The sequence below is a fragment of the Peromyscus eremicus genome, chromosome 8a (assembly GCF_949786415.1).
Source record: "Peromyscus eremicus chromosome 8a, PerEre_H2_v1, whole genome shotgun sequence".
Lineage (NCBI taxonomy): Eukaryota > Metazoa > Chordata > Mammalia > Rodentia > Cricetidae > Peromyscus > Peromyscus eremicus.
In genome coordinates, this window is record NC_081423.1 from 76,823,993 (window position 1) to 76,850,330 (window position 26,338).

The window sequence follows — 26,338 nt, forward strand, 5'->3', positions numbered from 1 at the left end:
ATTTTGGTTTTTTGAGACAGGGTTTCTCTGTGTAGCCCTGGCTGTCCTGGAACTAACTCTGTAGACCAGGCTGGCCTTGAACTCACAGATCTGCCTGCTCAGATCGAAGGTATGCGCCTTTGGCCTAGTTTTGTATTTTTTATTTTCTGTGATACATTTTCAGCAGCTGTCCATTTCCTGGTAGGCACAATCATATATTGATATTTGCAGATAGAATGTATTCCTTTTAAGAAGCACCTATAATTATTATATTTTGTTTGGAAAATATATTTATGCCAGCACTATTCTTTGTCCTTTGCAAATATTAACTCGGTTAATTTACTGAGTCATGTAACAGTAAGACAGTAAAGCATTATATTCTATCATATATATGACTTTCATTTCATAACTTCCTAATGATGACATTGGGTAACCCCAGTTTAGCATTGTTAGACATTTTTATAGGTTATCCTCTTTTATGCCTTTGGGCATTGTTGCAAGCGTATCAGGGTAAAAAAGAATATTATGTATCAAAGGACATACATATTATACTTCTTTAGTGGAAATTTGTAGCCAGAAGATTTCTCTAGTCCTGCCTGGCCCTGCAGTCCAGCAGCCGCTTATGAAATAATCACTCAGAGGCTTAATATTATTTACAAACTGCGTATGGTCTATGACAGGCCTCTTGCTAGGTAGCTCATTATCTTAAATTAACCTGTTTCTATTATGTTTTACCACATACTCCATGGCTTACCGGTCTGCTATCTTGTTGTTCCTTGGGTGGCAGGCCAGACTCTGCCTTTCTCTTTCCTGTCTCTCTCCTTAGATTTCCCACCTGCCTCTAAGCTGCCCTGCCATAGGCCAATGCAGCTTTATTTATCAACCAATCAGAACAACACATACTCATGGTGTACAGAAAAGATATCCCCCAGCATTTCCCCTTTTCTATCTAATCAAAAAGGAAGGTTTTAACTTTAACATAGTAAAATTATATACAATATAACCTTCAAAAGAATAATTCTGGTTTATCCTTGCATACCCATCCTTTTTTCCTTTTCATTCTTTTTATAATTCTCCACTATGGTAGCATTCTCTTTTAAATTCTGCAGTTGGAAGAGCACAAATTGTTTGTAGTGGTTCCAGATAGTCTGTTTAAATGTTGTGCTCTATGCATACTATGCATAACACATAGTAATTGTTAGAGGACAGGCTAAATGAATATTCAAGCTAAAGGGAGTTCCTAGGTGAGTAGATAGATGCACATTGTGTTTGAACTGGAGTAGGATGGTTAATAGGCAACTAAATCCATCCCTTTGGTGTAACCACTGTAAATTCTTTGAACACTCTGTTGTTTTTGTATTTTTTAATTTCTGCTTTTTTTTGCTATCACATTTGTGGCATTTGTCCATGATGAATTTGAAAATAATTTATTCATTCTTATATAGTATTCCTGTATTTGAATAGTTTCTCCACTTGGTTATTGGTTGACAGGTGGGTTCTTTTCAGCTTTGGATGATTGAACACCACTTTCAATGCCTCTGGGTGTGTGGTAGTAAGCTTTTCATCACTGTGACAAAAATACCCAATGAAAACATTTCAGTGGAGGAAAGGTCTATGTTATCTCATTTCAGAGGTTTGAGTCCAGTTTGACTGGCTTCATTGCTTTGGCTGGACCAGGGTGGAAGTTTTGTAGGTTCTGTTGATGAGGTTTGATCAGTCATGTCTCCAAAGAGTCTACAACACACAGTCCTTTAAGGTACATTTCATATCCAAATTATAATGATGTATTTCCTAGCAGTAAAATATTTTGTCATAGGGTTGGAAAACATTCAGCCTTATGAATTCTTGCCAAACTGTATACAAATTGATTTTTTTTTTTTCCCAAGACGGTTTTTTCTGTCCTGGAACCGGTTTTGTAGACCAGGCTGGCCTCAAACTCACAGAGATCCACCTGCCTCTGCCTCCCAAGTGCTGGGATTAAAAGCATGTGCCAGCACAACCCGACTTGTTTTCAAATTGATTGTAGCATTATATTCTACCAGCAATGTATGAAAGTTCTGTTTGTTCCAGTTTTTAGCAAGCACTTAGTGTCTTATTTATTTTAACCAATTTGATCTATAGAATGTTGATTATTCACCCTAGTGCATATATTAATGGGTTTTCATTACTATTAACAAAATGCCTGAAAGCAGATTCATTTAGTTCATAGTTCTGGAGGTCCAAAGTGGAAGACATAGGAGTTGGGACTTGTTGGGCCTCTGGCCTAGACGTAGTGACAGATGGCGTCACGATGCTGATAGCATATGTGGGAGCTTCTCCAAACAGTAAGCCAGAGAGCAATTAGGGATCAGGTTCTTTCTTTTAACAACTTGCTTTTATGAGAATTCAGAAATCTGCTGAGAGCTATCTTAATCTCTTCTAAGGACAGCTTTTCCAGTCACCCAGGGATCTCACCAGTCCTCATATCACAGGGTTCATAACACCTCCCAACACTGCCACCATGGGGTCCAAGCCTGTTACACACAAACCCTTGGGGGACAAACCATATCCAAGCAAAGATAGTCTCCCTGATGTTTCATAAAGCTGAGCATGCATTTTCACTTGGCAGTTTGATGCTTGCTTAAGTGTCTGATACTGGGTTATCCCATAAGAGAACAGAGTAAACTTTTGTTTGATTCTTATCCTCTCTCCTCAGTGAAAAACTTTCAAAATTATTTTTATTTCCTTTGTATGAGTGTCTTGCCTGCATTGTGAGTCTGTGTACTATGCATGTACCTGGTGCCTGTGGAGGCCAGGAGAGGGTGTTGGATCCCCAGGAACTGAAGTTATAGGTTGTGAGCCACCATATGGGTGCTGGGAATTGAACCTGGGTCCCTTATAAGAACAGTGAGTGCTCTTAACCACTGAGCCATTTCTCCAGCTCCACCCCCAGGGAAATTTTAAAAGTAGGTTCCATCATACAAAATAGATTAAAAGTATTTCTCTTTTGCTTTTTTGGAGACTGAGTTTATAGTCCAGGTTGGCCTGGAATTCACTGTAACCCAGGCTGATGTCAACCTCACTATACATGTCCTGTCTCACCTCCCAAATGCTGGGGTTCTAGGTATGATCTAACATGCCTGTCTAAAAGTAGCATTTCTGGGCTGGAGAGATGGCTCAGAGGTTAAGAGCACTGGCTGCTCTCCAGAGGTCCTGAGTTCAATTCCCAGCAACCACATGGTGGCTCACAACTATCTGTAATGAGATCTGGTGCCCTCTTCTGGTGTGCAGGTATACATGCAGGCAGAACACTGTATACATAATAAAATAAATCTTAAAAAAAAAAAAAAAAAAAGAGCATTTCTTGAGAGGCTGTATAGCATGGTACCCAGACCCTTCCATTAGGAAAGAATCACTTTTGTGACCTTTAGTAAGTTAGCTGTATCACCATAGTATCCTTCTGTCTAAATTCAATGTAATAATGATGCTTCCATCATAATAGGAGAATAAAATCTGTTTATGTCCAGTTCTTAATTTATTTCAAGTGGGTTGACAGAATAATGGGACTCTATTTTCCAAAACATTTGAAATTGAAGTTTGTGAATGACATTTGGCTTTTATTTTAGCTTCTCTCTCTCTCTCTTTTTTGTTGTTGTTGATTGCACATTATCTATCTTGACTAACAGGGCTGGTAAGATGGCTTAGTTAATAAAGAAAGGCACTTGCTTACCAAGCCTGAGTTGAGTTGAATTCCACAGAACCCACATGGTGGAAGGAGAGAACCACTTGCAGCAGGTTGCCCTCTGGCATACATGCCACCCCTCCCACTACACACAGCACATAAATAAATGTAAGAAGAAATATAAAAGAAAATATGGATTGACACAGATGAGTAATTAAAAATTAGTGTTTTGTCTGGTAGTCTTGGGATTTCCTTAACTTTAAAATAAGCTTAATTAATAATTAGGTGTAGGCAATGCTTAACACCCCCCCCCCTTTTTTTTTGTCCTGGAGCTGAGGACCAAACCCAGGGCCTTGCACTTGCTAGGCAAGCGATCTACCACTGAGCTAAATCCCCAACCCCCTTTTTTTTGTTTTTTTTGAGACAGGGTTTCTCTGTGTAGTTTTGATGCCTGTCCTGGATCTTGCTCTGTAGACCAGGCTGGCCTCAAACCCACAGAGATCCACCTGGCTCTGCCACCCGAGTGCTGGGATTAAAGGCGTGCACCACCACTGCCCAAGCTTAACACCTTTTTAAAGACTTAAATTTTTTTATTTGTATGTGTGTATACGTGTGTGTGAGCTCCTGAGTTCATCCCATGCATGCAAATTCCTTTGAAGGCCATCAGGACATCAGATCCCCTGGAGCTAGACTTAGTGCCAGGCATGGGTGCTGGGAACTGAACCTGGGTCCTCGGCAAGAGCAGCAAGTGCTTTTAACTGCTGAGTGGTCTCCATCAAATAAATAAATGCCCTTATACTTTTTTCCTATTAATCCTTAAATTTTTACTTTGAAATTGTTACTAAATATCCACAATTTGGGTGGATTTCCTGGGTTTTGTTTTGGTATTTTGTTTTAAATGAGCAGCACCACAAATTGTCAGGTTTCAATATCCCTTGTGTTACTCTAATGCATCTATATTATTAATGGCTTATGACTTTGGGCCACAGCATAGAGTGAACAGGAGATGTGCTCATTACTTGCTGTTGTAAGAAGGTACAATCCACAAGTGCTGTGGAACATGATGTGATTTACTGAGCCAGAGACATACAGGCTTGAGTTACGAAAACATTACAACAGGAAGAGCTGGAGTTCTAAATAATGACTCATTTTAAAGACATTTCACCAAATTCTGGCAGGCAAATGTATACAAACCCCAAACTGGGCAGCACATTAATGTTTGATTTGGTGCTTCACATGCAAACACGTGGCATATAGAAGTGTATATGTGCTTTTGAAGTAGAGTTCACAGTAGTTGTGCCTCCAGTTCTTAGGCACAAGCTGCACATTACCAGAGCCTCATACATTTGCAGCTAATTGTTGACCCTTACACAAGAGAACATTTCCAATTAATCATGGCTTTCCAGCAGACTTAATTGAGTCTCGACAATGCCTCTAGCACTATAACTGTTCTGCTGCCCTTAGCCATAGTGGACATCTTCAGTTGCCCAGTCGGCCTCTGCCTCATGGTTACTTGAGCAGCAGTGTAATCTGGAACTTGCTCATTTAAGGTCAGCCCAGCATTGTCCATTTCTTCACGGGCTTCCTGGAACCCCTCTCCTCTGAATCACTCCTGTTCGCTATCAGTCGCCCTTAAAAACCTACCCTGATATTTTGTGTCTCAGAATCTAAACTTTTTCCTTTTTGTTTTGACAAAGCATTTTGTGAGCCTGCTCCACATCAGTGCACTTCACAAAATCTACCAGCAGAGGGAGCTAAATAAAAGAAGATGAGTCCCTGAAATCAAGAAGACTTAAAGCAGAGACTATTTACAGTGAGGTGTTGTCATCCAGCTAGTACTGAACAAAGAGCTTAATACTCGAAAATGGTTGAAATCAACCATCTGGGATCTGACACAAGGTTAAGACTTGTGTGATATTTGTTTTTTAATTCTCTAGTGTATAAAAAGCTGTAGAAGGATGATCTGATAGACATGTATGGTTAGAGAACCAATCTGGTATTTTACTCTCTTCTCTGAAGATGGTGTTTGAGGATGATGAAATGAGGTCACTTTGTGCAGAATTTCACATGGAGTACTGGGCTGTAAAGTTGCTAAGGCTTATGGGTAACACAACGTTTTAAAGACAGCCTTTTAAAAGTGAATTTTTTATATTTGTTTTGATTAAGTATATGTATCTTGATTGCAGTTAGCAGACTTGAAGAAAGAGAAGCAGAACTGAAGAAGGAATATAATGCACTGCATCAGAGGCATACTGAGGTGGGTGTTGGATGTTCTTACTATGCTAATATTGGAGCACAGAAATGGACTTTATATGTCTAAATTTTCCTTTGAAAATTAGAATAATTCGTAGACATCATTGCCAGAAAATACTAGATGTCATGTGGCATTTACCAAAGTTGACTTTTATTCTTTTTAAATTCAGAATTAAATTTCCATGTAGGAAATGTATATGCCACAGAATATTTTAGTTATTTAAGATAGTTCCTTGGTTGGCCAGCAGAACCTTTGTGCATATAGTAAAAACTTTACATGATGCTGAGAAAATTGGTTTGCTACCAGTTTGGAAAATTCTGCATTGGTAAAATATTGGTATCGATCTCCACATTCAAATAATCTAGTTGTAAAGGATTTATATAAAATTTATAATATATTGAAATGTGTTTAAAGGGTTTCTAATTTTCAGCATTTTATATTTTTTGAGATTTATTTATATATTAATTTTTAGATTTTTATTTTATGTGTATGACTGCTTGTGTGTGCACCATATAAGTACAGTGCCTTCAGAGGCCAGAAGAGGGCGTAAGACCACTGGAACTGAGTTACAGGTGGTTGTTAGCTGCCATGTGGATGGATGGTAGTAATTGAACCTAGGTCATCTGGAAAAACAGCCAGGACTTTTAACTGCTGAGCCAGCAGCCTCCTTTAGTTTGTTTTGTTTTGTTTTATTTTGAGACAAGGCTTCTGAGATAGGCTGTCCTTGAACTCACTTCTGTAGACCAAGCTGGCCTCAAACTCAGATATTCACCTGCCTCTGTCTCCAGAGTGCTGGGATTAAACGCGTGCACTTCCTTTAGTATTTTAAATTAGTATTTGCAGCACATAATCCCCTTGTTTTTAAGAGCTTGTCAATTTTTAATATGTTGTATTTATTTCTGTCTCGTCAATGTGATGATTGTTTTTGTGTGTTTCAGTCTGGAATTCACATACCTAAATGAATTTTACAACCCTCTCCTCTCTTCTGTCCCTCCCTCCCCTACCCCCCTCTTTCTGTGTCTCCTTTCTGTAGCCCTGGCTTGCCTGAAATACACTATGTAAACCAGGCTGGCCTTGAGCTCACAGAGTTGGACCTGCCTCTGCCTCCAGTGTGTGTGTGTGTGTGGGGGGGGGGGGGGTTAAAGGTGTGTGCCACCACTTCTGTCCATTTTCCCTTCACTAATTCTGTGTTATGTTATATCTGATTCTAGGTTCTTTTTGTTTGGTTTGTTGGTTTTTTTTGTCATTGTACATATTCCCCCTCTGCCCTCTAACACACAAAGGTTTCTCTTGTGTAGCCCTGGTTTCCTAGAACTTGCTCTGTAGGCCAGGCTGGCCTTGAACTCAGAGATCCTCCTGCCTCTGCTTCCTGAGTGCTGGGATTAAAGATTTGTGCCAACACTACCTGACTTGATTCTAGTTTTTATCTACCTTTTTATTTAGGTGATGGTGATTGAGCCCAGGGCCTTGCTCATGCTGAGCAACATTATTGAGAGATCCCCACAGCCCTGTTTATAGTCTTCAGTTCCTATTTTTCTTCCATTGCTTGTGTAACCATTCTGTCTATGGTAGAGACCAGTGTTGCTGCTTTAAGCACCATAAAATCACATTACACTCAATTTCATTTGCTTTTGAATAGTGCAGAATTTCTTTCCCACTCTTGGGATTGGGATTAAGTATTACTACCTGGAACACAAACTTCACAGAATTGATACCGAGCAGGAGAAGGAAAAGATTGACCACAAAGGATCAGAGAGCCCTGGGAAGATGGGAGTAGGCTATATAACAGTTTTTAAAAGTATATTGAAAATACCCCGTGTTTTGGGGCTGGAGAGGTGACTTAGTGCAGGAGCACTGCTGCTCTTCCAGAGGGTTCAATTCCCAGCACCCACATGGCAGCTCACAACATTCTATAACTCCTGTTTCAGGGGATCCAATGACATCACACAGACATACCTGCAGGGAAAACACCAATGCACATAAAGTAAAAAGTAATTTAAAAGTATTCTTTTTAAAAAAAAATACCCATGCTAACTGGGGGTGGTGGCTCACACCTTTAATTCCAACACTTGGGAAGCAGAGGCAGTTGGATCTCTTAGTTAGAGAACAGCCAAGGCTACATAGAGAAACCCTACTTGAAAAACCAGGAAAACAAAACAAAACAACAATGTGTTTTAATAATATATCATTTACTAGAGTAAGAATATTTTTAAAAAAACTTAATTGTTACAGCCTATGGTTGATGCATTTACACTATTCATTTCAGTACCGGAGTAAATAAGGTCCTGTATGTAGTATTTACTTGTATTCCTTATCAATGATGGTAATTTAAAATATATTTAGAGAAGAATGTTTAATTGTCAAAAGTAATTAATAGTAATGAGTGGCTGGGCGGTGGTGGCGCACGCCTTTAATCCCAGCACTCGAGAGGCAGAGCCAGGCAGATCTCTCTGAGTTTGAGGCCAGCCTGGTCTACAGAGCGAGATCCAGGACAGGCACTAAAATTACACAGAGAAATCTTGTCTCAAAAAAAACCAAGGTGAAAAAAATAGTAATGAGTGATGTTTTTAAATAAAGTTCTAACTTTCATAGTAATTGGAGATTATTAAATTGTGACATAGTATTAAAGTATATGTAGATTATTTATATTCATTTTAAATATATACATTCTTGAAAGAACAAATATAAAATGAAATTTCATTTTCCTTATATTTATTTAATAAAAGTGAAGAGACATTTCTATAGAAAGTCTGCCATCAACTTCCCAGGAAAAGGTATAATTTTTCTGTCTGCTTCCGTTTTTTCAGAGATGTATACTATTGGAAGAAAAATAGTCTCAAGAAAAAGCTTGGTTACCAAGTCAGCGATCTGGGTCTGTCCAGTCATCAGGCAACTTTCTCTTCTGACTGACAGCTCGTTCATAGGATCCCCTCCTTTAGTTACAAGAGGTTCTATCTTCTGCCCTGACAGACTCTGTTTTATTTGCCTCAAAGTAGGCTTATGTAACACAGATAAGGCTGCTTTGAAATGTGAGTCTGTTCACTATAGCCTAAAGTTTTCTGTTTATCCATCTACTCTATAGAGTCTGGTCAATTAGCAAGAAGAAATAGCTCTATAATCCCTTAGGGTACCTTTTAGAGGTCAACTCTGGAAGTCTCCAGAGAAAGGGACACTATTTATTGTTACTTCCAAAGAAGGTAACATTTTTCAAAGACACAAAATTATTTGAATAGTGCTTTGTCCAAACACATTGTTTACTGCTAACAGTGGGAAATTTATTCTGGCTCTTTTTGAAAATGTGGATAACTGTTCTCTAATCAAATAATAAATTTGTGTGCATTACTGGATTTACTTAAAAGAATGAAAAAAAAAAAGAATGCATACCTTGCTACATGTGCTTATAAGCTGCCTTATCAGCACTTCAGAGGTTGAGGGACTAACCTAGAGTAGTGAGTTCTAGGTCAGTCTAGCTTTTCAACAAGACTCTTTATCATAAAACGAATGGTGTCAGATCACCTGGATTTGCCATGTAGGTGCTGGGAACCAAACTGAGATCTTCTTGGAAGAGCAGCCAGTGCTCTTAACCACTGAGCCATCTCTCCAACTTCCTTTGTTGTTGGTTTAAGACAGGGTGTCATGTAGTTCAGACTGACCTCAAATTTGCTATGTAGCCAAGGATGGACCTTTAAACTACTTATTATTCTGCCTCCATTTCCAAGTGCTAACATTAAGATATATGCCATCACAACTAACCTGATTTGTAGGTTCCACAGGCTGAACGCTGCTGTACATGCTTTTCTGAGCCTCTCTGTCTCATAGAATCTCAGTGATTTTAAGGTAATAGCTTTGAGGACTGCATGTAGAAAGCCTGAAGGTGAGACTTCATGCTCTGGAAACTTCACTATTGCTTTGCTCTTTGGTTCTGTCAGCACTGGGTCCACCTTTGCTGTGAAGACATCTCAGTGAAGGACAGTGGTTACCTATCTCAAACAAGAATTTTTCAGACAGTATAATTGGAATCCTGCTTGACTCCAGCTGCTACAGAATTTACCTCTAGTTATGCAAATTAATTTGCATACTGAGATAATTGATAATATATCTGAGATGAAAGAGGGCTAAAACTGGAAGACTCAATTGTACCTTGTCCAAAAAAAAAAAAAAAAAAAAGCCCTATTCTACTCTTGAATTTCTTTTCTATCTGAAGTACTGGCCTCGCCTCTCCCCCTATCACCCTCCCCTTTTAAAATCATAACCATACTCTAAATCATTATTAAAATTTTATGTGCAGTGTAGTTTTTTTCTTCTGTTTGTGAAATATAGCTTGTTTTAAATATATGGAAATGCTTTAGGGCGTAGGATTTTCTTGTGGGTGTGAGGAAGAAAGGACAATGAGCTCATTGCTTGCCTGGAGAGTCAGCTAAAAGGGCAGATGCAACCTGGGTCCTGCAGTGTTTAACTACTCAAGTAGCTGCAGCAAACAGATTTGAGTCCCTGCTTTAAAGCCAATGACAGAAAACCGTTCACTGTTAGCTAGATACTTAATTTAAGCAAGTTATTTTATCCTATCCCTAGGGTTGATCTATGAAATTGTGATATTGCGAATTAAGTTAAAAATGGTGAAGATGGTGGCGTTCACGATGATCGCTGCTGTTTTGTCGTTCTTCTGTCCTGGGAAGGGCTGCTTTAGTCTCATCTCTGTTTTCACCTTGGACTGTTTGGGAAGGCCCGGGAGCCATCTCTAGAATCAGTCATTTGAAGTTTTCAAATGTAGCAGTTTCTAAATTGTAAATAGTTAAGATAATAGGAAATCAATTTATAATAAGCTATTTGGATGTAAAATTGATTCTGTCTTTATATTTTGATTATTATATATTATTGAATAGACTAATTACTATAAAAGCAACCTGGAGGAAGTTTCTGTTTTCTTTACATTCTCCCATTTGAACAAATTGCCTCTGATTACTGTCCGGTATAAGAACTCAACCGAGGCTTTCTAAAACCTTTTGACAATTTTATTTACATATATTAGGCCCAAAATATAATATTTTGCTATATTAGTCTCAGTTTAATTCTTGAAGTTTCTTCATGATAAAAGAAAGCAGCTCTTTATTTCTGATTTGCTGTACAACCAAAAAATTTTATGAAAAATTCTTCTTAAAATGGTATGAAAGAGGAAACTAATACATTTAAAATAAAACATGTAAATAGCCTTGTAATTCTATATTCATATTTCTTTACTGTTAACATTTCTCATTTAGACTAGCCTTTCTTTTTTTTTTAAGTTTTATTTTTATTTGTATGTGTATGTATATATACCAGGTGTCTGTGAGTTCCCGTGAAGGTCATTCAACCTCTTCAGCTCCTGAACTAGTGTTTTTTTTAAATATTTTTTTAATTCTCTCTCTCTCTCTTTGTGTGTGTGTGTGTGTGTGTGTGTGTGTGTGTGTGTGTGTGTGTTATATGTGGAAGTAAGAGGACAACAGACTCAGAATCAAACTACTTTTATTTCTATTGATCTGTTACTGTTACCATAGATGTTTATATTAAATACTGATGTTAGTAAATTAGCACAGGAGAAAGTACTTTGAATTCTTTCAACTATAAATCTATAGAAATAATTTGAAATGCTGTCATTACTAAATTAAATTGAAATTTATTTTTACTCTGGTAATTCATTTTAGTGTGGGAAGATGAACATACAGGGTTTTTTTTTTTCAAGTTTAACATTCATTTATTTCTCATTTTAAGTGACTAGGTTTCTCAAATACTATTATTTTTAACTAGCAGTCTCTTATAACCTCCTACCAATGTCTGTGTACTAATTTGTATTATTTATGCCAATATTATTTCATTTAATAACATCACATATTGTACAAAACCATTTTTTGCAATGCAAAGGGAGATATTAGCCATTTTTACTGATCTTAGCATCTTAAATGTGAGTATTTGCATATTCCTTTGCCATTATAATTCTTTCCTTCCTTAGTGCTCCTTTACATGAAGTTGAGTAATCTTGTAAATAAGAAAGTTGTACCAAAATGTTTCCTTTGTTATAATTCTGTGTTTTATTTTAGGTGGTAGCCTAAAATTTTGTATCTATTTTTTCTTTCTTAAAATAGATGATCCATAATTACATGGAACACTTAGAAAGAACCAAACTTCATCAGCTCTCAGGGAGTGATCAACTAGAGGCTACAGCTCATAGTAGAATTAGGTAAGCTTTGTTATACATTTTTGCCTGAGAAAATGTGAAGTCAATGATCTACCTTTTGTTTCTGTTTTTCCTGTTTTTTAGTCTGGAAACAATAGTTAGTCTGCTTCCCCCGCAAAAAAAAAAAAAATCTCTATTGTGGTTGGTGTGCAAAGGGAAAGAGTAGCATGCAAAAATAGAAATACCATTAAAAAGGTTAGATTATGAGCCTTATAAATTATTAGCAACATACTGTAGGTTTTTAATTATTTTTTTTTGATACTTGGTGGGAAATCGGAGTAGAACTGAAATCTTTCAGTTTGTGGGTATGCCGAAAAATTTTCATTTCTCCCATATAATTGGTCCTTTTTGTTGCAGAGAGGCATGCTTGAAAGGATTAGCCAGCCATCTGTTTGATGTAGGAGTGTGAATAAATTATGTAGATCTCTAGGTATTGTAGCCAATGAGCTAAGCCAAGACTCTTAGTGGAGAGGAACATAGTTAATAGGTCGACTGTTCTCTGGGTTGCCGCATAAATGCTAGGAGCAGCCGCTCTATGGTTATGAGGCGGGGAGAGCGGAATAACGTCATCACTTGGGAGCCGCTGCAGGATGGAGTGGAAAGCTGCTGCTGATGGCATTGTTTTTGTGGCAGCAGCTGAATGACAGATCCTCACTACAAAGATACCGCTTTGGCCCCCGTGTAGGCCTCCTGGTTCGGACGTTTCACCATGCCAGCACAGCGCCATGAATCCTGGATGCATGCTGCTGTTTGTGTTTGGCTTTGTTGGCGGGGCGGTGGTCGTTAATTCGGCTATCCTAGTGTCTCTCTCTGTTTTGCTGCTTGTGCACTTTTCTATTTCTACCGGTGTGCCAGCGCTGACGCAGAGTCTACCAAGGATACTCAGGTACCCAGTCTCGCTTGGAAGCTCCTGCTTCGCCGCTGGTGTTGGGTTTCTTTCTTTCTTTTTCTTTTTTTAATTCTTAGCACCGTGGGTCTACTTTGTAACCATTTCTGTCGCAGATTTCAGACAATGGAAAAAGGCCTCAAGCTAGGATGTCTGTTCTTATTTTATAGGTTCCTAAATGGAACCCTGCTTTATGTTTGGAAATTATAGACCAAAGAAAGGGGTATTCTGTTGTACTTGTGCACCAATACAAGGTCAGTGTGGGCTGAATGGTGAAGAGTAAGGAAGAGCAAGAGCCGAGTACCAGGTCCAAGTTTGTATAGCTCTGGATTTAGCTTCTGAGCATCGAGGAACAAATAGCTTTTATTGTGGGTGTCACAAATGGTTGCCCAGAGAATATAGGCTTATTTTGTTTGAGTTATCCTTTGCCTGATGAAAGGTTTGCTTATCAGTTTTATAATTTTTAATAACAGCTTATGGAAACTGATAATTTCTGCTACCATAAAATATATTTTAAACTTAAAAAAAATGTAAATTCTTAAGAAACAAATAGAATGCCTTTGCCTCTCCCTCATTATTTGCACATCAAAGTTGTGAGAGCAAGAGCTGTACAAAGCCTATTCACTATTGTTTGGTCAGATGTCGCCCTTTATTTTCTTTGTACTCCTGGGTGACAAATGCCCATGCCTGCTGTGGGGGTGGTCACCAGCCTGGGTAGCTTTGCTCTTGTTCACTCTTCTTGCAGTCTGAGCAAACCACCTTCCAAATCTTAAATGTTTGTGGGTTTGCCTACTTGTTTTCTAACTCATAAGCTCAAAGTAGCTCTGACTTGTTCAGATTTCTGCGGTGTACATGGTTTTAAGTTCATAGACTATAATTCATTAGTGTTTAAGTGATTATAAAAATACATCCTCATTCCAATTTAGGCAAGAAGAATGGAAGTAGTTCCTTCCATGTGGTTCTTTTTATTCATAGGCCAGCTCACATTAGTCTTAACACTCAGAAATTAGATTTCTTACATGGTCTAAAACTACTTGATCATTGATTTTCTTATTTATTTGTTTTGAGACAGGTCATGTAGCCTCAGCTGGCCTTGAACCCTACGGGAACAGTCTCCCTTCAGTCCTGGGATTACTGTTTCCTACTGGGCTCTTTCCTGGTGTATAAAATGAGGAATAATCTGACTATTCTGTATATATCACTACACAAAAGAGTTGTGTATGAGTTTATGTATACTTAGGAGGTAAGGAAATTAAAAACCAGTAGGCACAAAAATATGTGTAATGTTAATATAAGACTAATGCTAAGGGCTGTCTTAGGCTTAGGTTCTGATGGAGAAGGCAGTGCCATGAAGTGGCTAAACTTGGAGCTGCACTGTCCCATGTATGCAGCCCTTCAGCCTTTGGCAATTTGTTTCGTCTCTTAGTTTCCTCCTCTTAAGTATTTACCTCAGTGACTTGATTTAAAAATCAAGTGAGCTGTTATTTTCACTTCATTACAGTTGCAAAATACATGGTCAACCTCACAGTCACTTGTATATCTCACAGTTGTTTTTTTTTTGTTTTTTTTTTTTTGTTTTTTTTTTTATTTATTATGTATACAGAAGAGGGCACCAGATCTCATTACAGATGGTTGTGAGCCACCATGTGGTTGCTGGGAATTGAACTCAGGACCTCTGGAAGAGCAGTCAGTGCTCTTAACCTCTGAGCCATCTCTCCAGCCCCTCACAGTTTTAATAGAACTGGTTTTAATCTCAGTCCTGCTGGTTACTATTACATAAAGTCTTGGAACATCATTTTTCCTATTCTGAAACCTGAAAAAACAGTGCCAGTTTCCTGGTTGGTTAGATCAAGTAATGTAAATTAATTATCTGGCTCTGTATCTGCCACGTGGTGAGTTGTTCAATGCATGTGATCTTTTGTCTTGCCCTTTACCTGTAGGGTAGATATTACTAATCAGTTGTTTTGGTTGTTAAATAGCCAAGAGGCTATTTAAATAAATATTTTCAAAATCAGATATACATATAAACTAATATTTAAATAACCAACTTAAAAATCAGTGTATGGAACTAAAGCTACTAGCTAGAGAATATAACAAAGATTCTGATACTTGACAGCTTTCTTCTGTTAGGGAGTAAAATGGCTAGACAGTAATAGTGGGTGTTTGAGTTTAGGGATTTCAATCTGCCACTTGCTATCTTTCTACAAGTTCTCCATTCTTTGGTTAATTTTTTGTGACTTTTATTGAAGGGTTTAATACATACAGTACCAACATGCACACCAACAAAGTTCAAGACTAGTGTTTGCTTTGCAAGAGTTTTGTTTGAGAGTAGGATACTATCAAACTTATATAACCACATGTCTTCCCCCATCAGTTATCTAATTGATGGATACAGCATATGGTGATACTATTTTTCTGAGCTAGAGCAGAGAAACCCTTGGCATCTTTGATCTGTTTGACAGCTGAAAGTCCCTTTCCTAGAGATCCATTTCTCTGAAAAACTGATAAAAGCAAAATAGAGAGTTGGGAATTTTACTTAAGTTTTAGATTGTATAGATGGAATAGGAAAGTAAAACTTGGGTTCAAAGAAGACTCTGTCCTTCAACAGCTTAAAACTGTGTTCATATTGTGTGAAAAGGAGCTCATATGGGAAGAAAATTCTAAAGAATGGCTAGTATTGAATGGCTAGTATTTTGACTTTTTTTTTTTTTTTTCCCGAGACAGGGTTTCTCTGTGTAATTTTGGTGCCTGTCCTGGATCTTGCTCTGTAGACCAAGCTGGCTTTGAACTCACAGAGATCCGCCTGCCTCTGCCTCCCAAGTTCTGGGATTAAAGGCGTGCGCCGCCACCGCCTGGCGTATTTTGACTTTTGTTAGAACCCATGTGATGGAGTCATGAAATTTGTGCTGTCTTCCTAGCTTTATATTAGACACACCAATTCAATCCCCACTCAATTTTTCCTTAAGGTATGAAGGGTCATTAGAAAAGAAAGTCAAAGTGTAGTTTGGGAATTTCTGTTCCCAAAATATGTTTTCCAAAATTGGGAATAGACCTCAAGCTGGTAAGTTTTCATTTTCTCAAGTTAAGAAAAACAAAAACTTGCTATCATTTAATGAGAAAGATAAGAGGGTTGAGATTTAAGAACAAAGAAACTGAAATGATGTAGTTTAAAGTAAGAGCTAATAAGTCTCAAGAAACAAGTTCTGTTGCCTGGAAATACAAACATGTAATATGTGCTGTATTATCCATTAGGAAAAAATAAACATCCATCTTTTTCTTTGACTTATGAAATATCTGACTATTGTTTGTTTTGTTTGAAAATGGCATTTATTTATTTATTTGTATGTGGAGGTCAGAGGGCAACTTGTAGGAGTTAGTTCTCTCCTGCCGTGTGGGTCCTAGAGACTGAACTCAGGCTGTCAGGCGTGGATAAATTGTCTTTATCCACTGAGTCATCCCTCCAGCCCAGTTGCTGTTGTTTTGTTTTTGAGACAGGGTCTAATGTTAAACAGGCCGGCCTCTCTCTTGCTTTGTAGTAAAGGGGACCTGAAACTCCTGATCTTCTTCCTGTCTACCTCCAGAGTGCTGGGGCTGCAGATATGCACCACCACTCCCAATAAAGAAAGGCTTTTGGAAAAGAGCTGCTCTCTTTTCCTGGCAGTAGTTTTCTTTTCTGTACTTTGCCTAAAGGAACTAATATAGCATGATTTGTAGAAAACGAGAACTTTCATTTAAAAAAAAAAAAAAAACCTTTTCAATTTTTACTATTGAATAGTATCCCTGTTTCAGAGAGTATTCATTTTCCTCTAGACAGAAAAAACCTACCCTAAAAACATCCAATGACTGTAGCTTGAAGAAGCAGGAAGACTAGGAACAGGGATTAGGGAGTTGCCTTTGCCTGCTCCCCATGACTGCTAACCTACAGTTCGCTGCTGCCGTGGTCACCAGACCAGATCACCAACTTCCTGGCAGAGGCAGGTGTGCTGATGGGTGCCTGTAATCCCGACACAGCAGGCTTAAGGCAGGAGGATCTCCAGTACTGGGTTAGACTACACTAAGTCCTGAGACCTTGTCTCTGAACAACCCCAAACCAGCCAACCAAAAAACATTGTCCAAACAGTTTCTTGACACTTTTCTTAATTTCTGGGGCTAATGTAAACTTTTTAGGCTGTCCTTTCTCTTTGGTATATATTTATTTAGGAGAGCTGGTTGCAAACTAATGAGACTAAGCTTTCTATGACCCAGTTTGCCCTTGACCTTGTGATCCTCCTGCCTCATCTCTAAGTAGCTGGGATTACAAGCCTGTTCACATTTATAGTCATGACAAATAAAAAACTAAAATGAATGTTTAATCCCCCCCCCCTCTTCAAATAGAAAAGAACGTCCTATATCATTAGGAATTTTCCCACTACCTGCTGGAGATGGATTGCTTACACCTGATACTCAAAAAGGAGGCGAGACCCCAGGATCAGAGCAATGGAAATTTCAGGAATTAAGTCAACCACGTTCCCATACCAGCCTGAAGGTAAGCTTTATTTCATCAGTTTACATTTTATAAGCTTTCTTATCCAAATAGAAGTAGCAGGAAACCAAAAGATATTGAAATATAATAGTTTAGGGCTGGCCAGATAGCTTACTGGATGGAAGTGCTTGCCACCAACCCTGACAGTCTTGAGTTCAGTCCTCAGGATCCACGTGATAGAAGGAGAGAGCCATCTTCTGATTATCCTCTGACATCTCCACAACCACCATGGCCCTAGTTCACACCTCATCCCTCCCATACAGATAAATACATAAAATCTAAATTTAGAAAACATAATAGTTTATATACATTTTAGTTTGAAAGTTATTTTAAAAAGAACAAAAAATAAAACTTGAGATGAACTCTTCCCAGGGGTGTATGTTTTTGCTAGTTAATTTTAAGTTATATAGGAAAACAAAATTAAATACTGTTACATCTTTATCTTAGTTAGGGTTACTATTGCTGTGATGAAATACCATGACCAAAGGGGAAGAAGGGGTTTATTTGGCTTATGGGTAATTGTTCATTGTCAAAGAAAATCAGGGCAGGAACCTGGAGGCAGGAGCTGATTCAGAGGCCATGGAGGGGAGCTGCTTACTGGCTTGCTCCCCATGACTTGCTCAGCCTGCTTTCTTATAGAACCCAGGACCACCAGCCCAGGGATGGCCCCACCTGCAATGGGCTGGACCCTCCAACATCAATCACTAATTAAGAAAATGCCCTGCAGAGTCACTTACAGTCCAATTTTAATGGAGGCATTTTCTCATTTTTGGCTCCCTCCTTTGTGGTGACTCTAACTTGTGTCAAGCTGACATAAAACTAACTAGCTAATACTATTGACAAGAATTTCTTTTATATTTGGTCTATGTAATATGAATCCAGAATTTAGGGTGCAGTGACTTGTGGGCCTAATTAGGATTTTGTTTGTGTTTGGCTTTTTATTTTTTTGTTTTTGTGGTGCTGGAGATCAACTTAGGGTCTTGTTGTTGTTGTTTTTGCTTTTGGGACCCTATATCTGGAGATTCTAACTTTATTTATTTTTATTATTACTGTTAGTGGTGGGGCACCCAAGTGTCAAGACACATTTGTGGAAGTCAGAGGACAACTTATAGGAATTGTTCTTTCTTCCACCATAGGTTCCAGGAATAGAATTCAAGTAGTCAGATTTGTGCTGCAAGCACTTCTGCCTACTGAGCCATCTCTTCAATCTTCAACTCTGGGTCATGAGCATGATAAGCAAGCCCTCTATTACTGAGATATATTCCTTTTTATTTTGAAACAGTGTCTTACTAAATTGTTCAGGTTAGCTTTGAATTCATGCAACTGTAGTTCAAGCTGGACTTGAACTTGTGATGATGATCTTGCCTTAGTCACAGAGTAGCTGGGATTATAAATGTCCACCATCAGGCCTGGTTTGCGTCTTTTGATTTTTTTGAGACAGGGTTTCTCTGTGTAACAGTCCTAGCTGTTCTGGAACTGGCTTTGTAGACCAGGCTGGCCTCAAACTCACAGAGTTTCGCCTGTCTCTGCCTCCCAAGTGCTGAGATTTAAGGTGTGCACTACCACTGCCTGGCTGCGTCTTTTATTATTTTATTTTTTTATTAATAGTTTATATGTATAGCAGCCGGGTGGTGGTGGCGGCGGCAGTGGTGCACACTTCTAATCCCAGTACTGGGGAGGCAGAGGCAGATAGATCTTTGTGAGTTCGAGGCCAGCCTGGGCTACAGAGTGAGTTCCAGGAAAGGCGCAAAGCTACACAGAGAAACCCTATCTGGGAGAAAAAAAAAAACTTAAAAAAAATTTTTTTTTTTTTGTTTTGTTTTGTTTTTCGAGACAGGGTTTCTCTGTGTAGCTTTGCGCCTTTCCTGGGACTCACTTGGTAGTCCAGGCTGGCCTCGAACTCACAGAGATCCGCCTGGCTCTGCCTCCCGAGTGCTGGGATTAAAGGCGTGCGCCACCACCGCCCGGCTTAAAAAAAAAATTTATGTATATAGCTTAGTAGTGGTGATGCACACCTTTAATCTTAATTGTTGGATCTCTGAATTCAAGGCCAGCCTGGTCTACAGAAAGGAAGTCTAGGACAGCCAGGACTACACAGAGAGATCCTGTCTTTTAAAAAACTATATACATGTTTTATATATTTGTATATATAGGTATGTGTTATATATGTGTGTTTTACACACACACACACACACACACACACACGCCCGTCTATGCATCTGCTTGTTGTCTATATGTGTACCACTTGGCTTCAGTGCCTGTGGAGGCTAACAGAGGGCACTGAATCCCCTGGAACTGAAGTCACAGATAGATAGTTGTGTGCCACTCAGTGTGGGTGTAAGAATGGAACCCAGAGCCTCTTCTTGAGCAACACGTGTTTTTAACCACTGAGCCATCTCTCCAGCCTCTCATATTTAATTGAAAATTACTGCCACCTAAAATCCTTGGTTCACTGTTGGAAATGTCACACTTTATTATGTTTTTTGTTTGTTTGTTTGTTTGTTTGAAGGCCAGATTGACCTTGAATTCAAGGTAGTCGTCCTACCTCAGTCTCCCAAGTTCTAAGATTGTAGGTATGCCCAGCAGGCTCAATTATGATTTCACTTTATAGACACAACACATTTTCTTTCCTTAAAACTACTTTATGAAAGTGATATATAAAAATGCATTGTATATAGCCAAAAAGTCTTGGTGTTAATTCTTTAGAGAGTATATTTTGATCTAGAATAATTTAGTAGATAAGTGATAAATATAATTAATAGTGTGCTTTGAGAAGAGATACATTAATAATACTCAATGTTTTTACGTTAGTCATGGTTGCATGCAGCTATAGTTCTAGCTGTTAGGAAGGCTGAAGCAGGAGGTTTGCAGTCAGTTTGAGTGTAGCATAGGCTACATAATGAGTTCAAGACAACCTAGGCTACAGAGTGAATTCCTAGCTCAACATCATGAGAAGGGGTGAGAAAGAGAAAGCTGTCACTTGGACTCATCCTGGGCAACATGAAGCAACAAAGACCTTATCTCAAGAAACAAGCACATAAAAATTTAAAGTTATATTCTATATCTTATAAGATAGAATATTTATGAAGAGATTATTGATTATTAAGACAAAAGCCAACCAGACATGATAGAGCATACCCTTAATCTAATCCCAGCACTCTGGAGTAGAGGCAGGCAGATCTCTGTGAGTTTGAGGTCAGTCTGGTCTACATTGTGAATTTTAGGACAGCAAGAGCCATATACTGAGAGAGAGAGAAAAGGAAAAGAAAAAGCCTTGGTATATTGTAAAATCCACTGTGTCATTAAACAGACTACCTATTTATTTATATATAAATGAATTCTTCTTCCTCCTCCTTTTTAGTGAAACATGGTCTCAGGTATTCCAGGCTAGCTTCAAACTTACTATGTAGTCAAGGATGACCTTGAATTTCTGATATGACTCCACCTCCTGAGTGCTATAATTATAGTAGGCATGTGCCAATACACCTGGTTAATGTGGTGGTAGGAATTGAACAAAGGCTTCATACATGCTAGGTAAGCACTCAGCCAACTAAGCTATATCCCCAGCTCTTTATATACTTTCTTACTTTTTCTCCCTATATTATTATCATTATCTAAGTATCTATTAATGTTTTCTAAAAGACTAAGCCATTTATTTATTTGCTTTATTTCTCTTTATGAGAGAATTTATGTGCCATTGCATTCTTAGCATTTAGGAAAGTGTTCAGCAAATTGTAGGAACTCAGTACGTGTTTTGTTGTTGTTGAGAAAGGGTCACACTATGTATCCCAGGCTGGTGTTATGCTTCTAATCCTCCTGCTTCAACCTCCTGAGTGCTAGGATTATAGACATGCACCACCATACCCAGCTAGAACATATTTTTTGTTGTTGTTTTGTTCTGGGTTTTTTTTGTTGTTGTTTTTTTTTTTTTTTTTTCGCGACAGGATTTCTCTGTGTAGTCCTGGCTGTCCTGGAATTCAATCTATAGACCAGGCTGGCCTCAAACTAAGAGATCTGCATGCCACTGCCTCCCGAGTGCTAGGACTTAAAAGCATATGCCACCATTGCCTAGCTGTTTGGTGTTTTGGTTTGGTTTGGTTTTTTTATGAGCTATTTTATTTTTATGTGTGTTTATGAGTATATGCCACCAGTGTGCAGGTATTCAAGGAGGCCAGGAGAGGACATCAAATCCCCTGGAGCTGAAGTTATAGATGTAAGTTACCTGGATATGTGTGCTGAGAACCAAACTAGGATTCTCTGGAAAAGCAACAAGTGCTCTTAACTGATGAGATGTCTCTCCAGGTCCAAATTATTTGTTTAGATGATAGAATCTGCCAGGCAGTGGTGGCACATGCCTTTAATACCAGCACTTGGAAGGCAGAGGCAAGTGGATATCTGTGAGTTCGAGACCAGTCTGGTCTATAGAGTGAGTTCCCGGACAGCCAGGGTTACACAGTGAAACTCTGTCTCAAAAAACAAACAAACAAGGACTAGATGTTAGAATCTTCTGAGATAATATGAACAATCTTTTAGCTATAGATGGTTCAGAACCATCTTTTAGCTATAGATGATTCAGAACCATTGCATTAATTTTTGATATGTACTTAAAGCAGTAGGCAGTCAAATATTTGAAAATTCTCCTCTCTCAAAAGTAAATATTGCCTGTCCCACTTCATGTATACTTTGTTAGAAGTTACTTGTGCTCAGAACATGTCAATGGTAATGTCACTAAGAAACATTTGTTCTTTATTCTGTATCCACACTGAGTTTTTATTTTTTTATGTACTTATAGGTTTAGTAGATCTTCAAAAATACCTCTCTGTCAATTGCTCACTTCATATGTTTTCACAGCATATCAAAAATGTATACCATACAGCAGCTATGTTTTAGTTACTATCCTATCCAAACTGAATTCTAAGGGAGCATTATTGTAATTCTTTTGTTTATCCAGTGACATAATATGACAGAACCATATAGGCAAATTATAAACCTATTATAAATGATTAATAATGGATTTAGTCCACTCTAGAAATACAAAGATACATTACTCTTCAAAGAGTTTGTAAAACAAAATTCATTTTGTTTGTACTTGATCTGTGGAAAGACTCAGCAGGTAACAGTTTTCAGGAACAAGGTGGTACGTTGTAGAATGTAAAGTCCAGTTTGTAAAATATGCCTACTAATTAGAATCCACATTATTACTCTCCTAAGTCCTTGTGATTAACCAGAAGCCTTTCTTTAACTTTGTTAAGACCTGGAGTCAGGGCTTGATTTCCCTACAAGGACCATGTCCTGGGCATGTCACATGCCCTGTCATCTTGGTTTTCATATGAGACAGAAACTGGAACAGACTGGTATGAGTGTATATGTGTGTGTGTGTGTATTCATGCATGTTTATGCACTGGATATTGCTGGTGTGCACCACGTAACTATTTCCAACTTTTTACATGGTTGCTGCAACTCTCATTTCTCCTGAGAACTTAGGGAGGGCATGCTTTGACCTCATTGTGAAAAGAAAAATCGAAAGTCATGATTATAAATCTTTCATGTTGCTAGCACAGCTTTTTTTGAAGTAAGATTAATATATGAGAATGATCTGTGAGAAAAATCATGAGTTTTAAACAGGAGGCAATAGAAAACTTTGGAGGAATGCTTCAAAGGAGATTTGCCAATGATGGTAAAGTTAGGAACTTTTTGATTTGTTGAAAATTTCCTACTGTGTGAAATATGTCAACAGTGAACAAGAATTACGAGAGTTTCTGAGAGTGATACAACTAAAACTTGTTCAAGCCTTTTTTTTTTCTTTTTTACATATTTCCTAATACATTTTTGTGGTGGTAGACAAGTAAATAAATGATAGAATTTCAGGTATTGTTATGTGCCATTAAGAAAGCAAAGTAAAACTGGGTGTGGCACTTGCTTTTAATCCCAGAACTTTGAAGGCAGAGGCAGGCAGATCTCTATGAGTTTAAGCCCAGGCTGGTCATAGAGAGTTTGAGACCAGCCAAGGCTATACAGTAAGAACCCTGCCTTTAAAAGAAAAAGAGAAGGAAAAAAAAAAAAAAAGCAGCCAGCATTGTGGTTCGTGCATTTGATCCCAACACTCAGGAGGTAGAGGCAGGTAAATCTCTGTATTTGAGGACACCTGGTCTACATAATAAGTTCCAGGACAGTCAGTGGACTGTCATAGAGAGACCTGCTCTAAAAAAACCAAAACAAACAAAAAGCAAAGCAAGGGTCAGCAAGATAGATCATCAGGTAAAGGCACCTTCTACCAAGCCTGACAGTGTGAGATACCTGAGATCCACATAGTACAGAGAGAGAGAAAATGGATTCCTCCTGCAAGTTGTCTGTCTTCTGACTGCTATATGTGTACATGCATGCACACACACACACACACACACACAGATTTAATAGAAAAGAAAAAGAGAGCAAAGGACGTGTTAAGTATGATCCATGCAAGATATATACAAGTATGAAAACGTTACAGTGAAATCTTTAATATTATTAATATGTGATAATCATAATAAATAATGGGAAGGAAGCAAGGTAAACCAGAGAATAGTTTAGTGAAAGATGCTTATTTTGGATAACTGAGGGTGGACAAGTAAATGGAAATATTATGCAAAAATAGTTTTGTGAGGAAGACACTATAGCAATACCATCACTCTATATTGGGGTGACACTTGGGAATGTTTGAGGAGCAATTTCTCTTCATCCTGTTCCTCTCATATCTTTGTAGTTGAACCTTTTCGTCAGGACCACTGGCTCCCCATTAATGACATGGAGTCTTAATAATTATAAAAGCTCAGCCATAGCTTAGGCTTGTTACTAACTAGCTCTTACAACTTAAATTAACCCATTTCTATTCATCTACATATTGCCATTTGATTCGTGGCTTTACTTGTCCTCCAGCATGTCTTGCTCCCTCCACGTCTCTTGGCAACTCCTCAGACTCCACTCTTCTTCCCAGCATTCTCTCTGCCCTGAAAATCCTTCCTAGCTATCGGCCAATCACCTTTTTTTTTTTTTTTTTTTTTTTTGGTTTTTTGAGACAGGGTTTCTCTGTGTAGCTTTGTGCCTTTCCTGGAACTCACTTGGTAGCCCAGGCTGGCCTCAAACTCACAGAGATCCGCCTGGCTTGCCTCCCGAGTGCTGGGATTAAAGGCGTGCGCCACCACCGCCCGGCCACCTTTTTTTTTTTTTAACAATGAGAGCAACACATTTTTACAGAAGGATTATTCCACAGCATATCTTCTTATAGCACCAACAACATACCTGGCCCCAAACATCCTTCTTTGCAAACCTAGTGGAAAGTTCTCAGTTCTTACCTTGCTTTTTTTCATCATTTCTCAGTTTGAGTGCATTCAGGTTCTTTCATGCAGGATGGTCTCACCTCCCACTTGCTCTTCTCTGTTGGTTTCACTTCCTTTTAGTCCTCAAAATACTGGAGAGCCAGTACTGCACTTCTTTTAATCTAGTTAGCTCAAGTTCTGTATCTGTACATGTTGTCTGAACTTTGCTGTTCACAAGTTTATCTCTAGCCATGACTGTTTTCCTAAACTCTAGGTTTCTGCATCCAGTTGCGTTTCTTCCAGATTTTTCTACATTCAAGTTTTACCTTGCTTTAGTTACTACCACAAGCATACCCTTTCAAGACCAGTCCCAAATACCACAGTTTATATGAAGCCTTATTCTTGACTCTGTTCCTCCCTCATCCTCTTCCCCTCAAGGGCTGGCCTTGAGTTCTCAGTTATTCTATTCAGTACCCCTCTTCTATTGTGGACACTGGATTGATATTCTCAAATCAAAATTTAGAGATCAGTACAAAGAGTTTTATATTATATTATATTATATTATATTATATTATATATTATATTATATTATATTTTAACCAAAATCTCTTACTGTAGTGAATTGATCAAAGTAAATTGGTAAAAATAAACCAAATGAGCAAATCTGGTCTTTTTTTTTATATGTCATAGAAGTGCTAAGTATGGGAATGAGTGAAAATGTTCAAGTGAGGATCCCCTCTGTCCAATGTGGCCCCACATTGGTTCTGGGGTATCATGAGAACTCAGGGTCTCATCCATGTTAAGCAAATACCTAAGATGAGCCTTTTCATCTAATTGAATAACACTTGGAGAAATAAAGGAGGAATTTGCAGACAAAAGGCGGTCCCTTCGATGGTAGTCATCCTCTCAGTACTGTAGTGTAACAGTGCTTTATCTTGCCTGTCTTTCTCTACACAGGTCAGGCCGACAGTCACTAGAGAGGACAGAACAAGCAAAGTCAGATCTGTGGTGATAGTCAGAGTTCCACAAGTGTAAGGAATAGATATCCTTTCAGCAGGGCAGTCTTACTTACATGTGAATTCCTGAAACAATAACAAAGGCTGACTCAAGTAGAGATGGCAGGCATTGGATGTCTGAGCCTTAGCCAGTGTGAACATGAGGGAGGGTCGAATTTGGCCATTTATGGGTGTAGGTTTCAAGCAGTTTGAGTTGCAGAGCTAATAATAGAAGTACATGTGACTCATAAAAGGAAAATAGCCTGTTTAAGAAAGGTAGCGTGATGGGAGGAGAAGAAAAAAAGATGGGGGTGGAAATGGCAGGGTAGAAGGAAAAACAAACCAGAAAGACTAGTTTTTTGTGTGCCTAGAAGAATTCAGTAGGAGAATTGACCACAAAAGAGTAAAAAGAAAATTAGATACATCAGAATCCTAGCAGATGGGCAGGGGAAGAGCATCAATCACATTCTCAACTGCAATTCCAGTTTTCCTTGAATGGGACATCTCAGTTTTTCTTAGGTTTTATTGCTATAAG

The 26,338-nt window shown here is 38.4% G+C and overlaps 1 protein-coding gene across 9 annotated transcripts in view; it reads left to right on the forward strand.

Annotated features, from left to right (window-relative positions):
* Positions 1-26,338, forward strand: part of Spag9 (sperm associated antigen 9) — a 134,390-nt gene that overhangs the window by 42,540 nt on the left and 65,512 nt on the right. For 6 of the 9 annotated variants that reach the window (XM_059271540.1, XM_059271537.1, XM_059271539.1 and 3 more), the window contains 3 exons: positions 5,827-5,897; positions 12,014-12,108; positions 17,366-17,516. In XM_059271540.1, the coding sequence (XP_059127523.1) occupies positions 5,827-5,897; positions 12,014-12,108; positions 17,366-17,516 (317 nt within the window). Of the gene's footprint in view, positions 1-5,826; positions 5,898-12,013; positions 12,109-12,695; positions 12,992-17,365; positions 17,517-26,338 lie in introns of those variants that run through there. The other 3 variants (XM_059271542.1, XM_059271543.1, XM_059271546.1) reach the window with 3 other exon arrangements.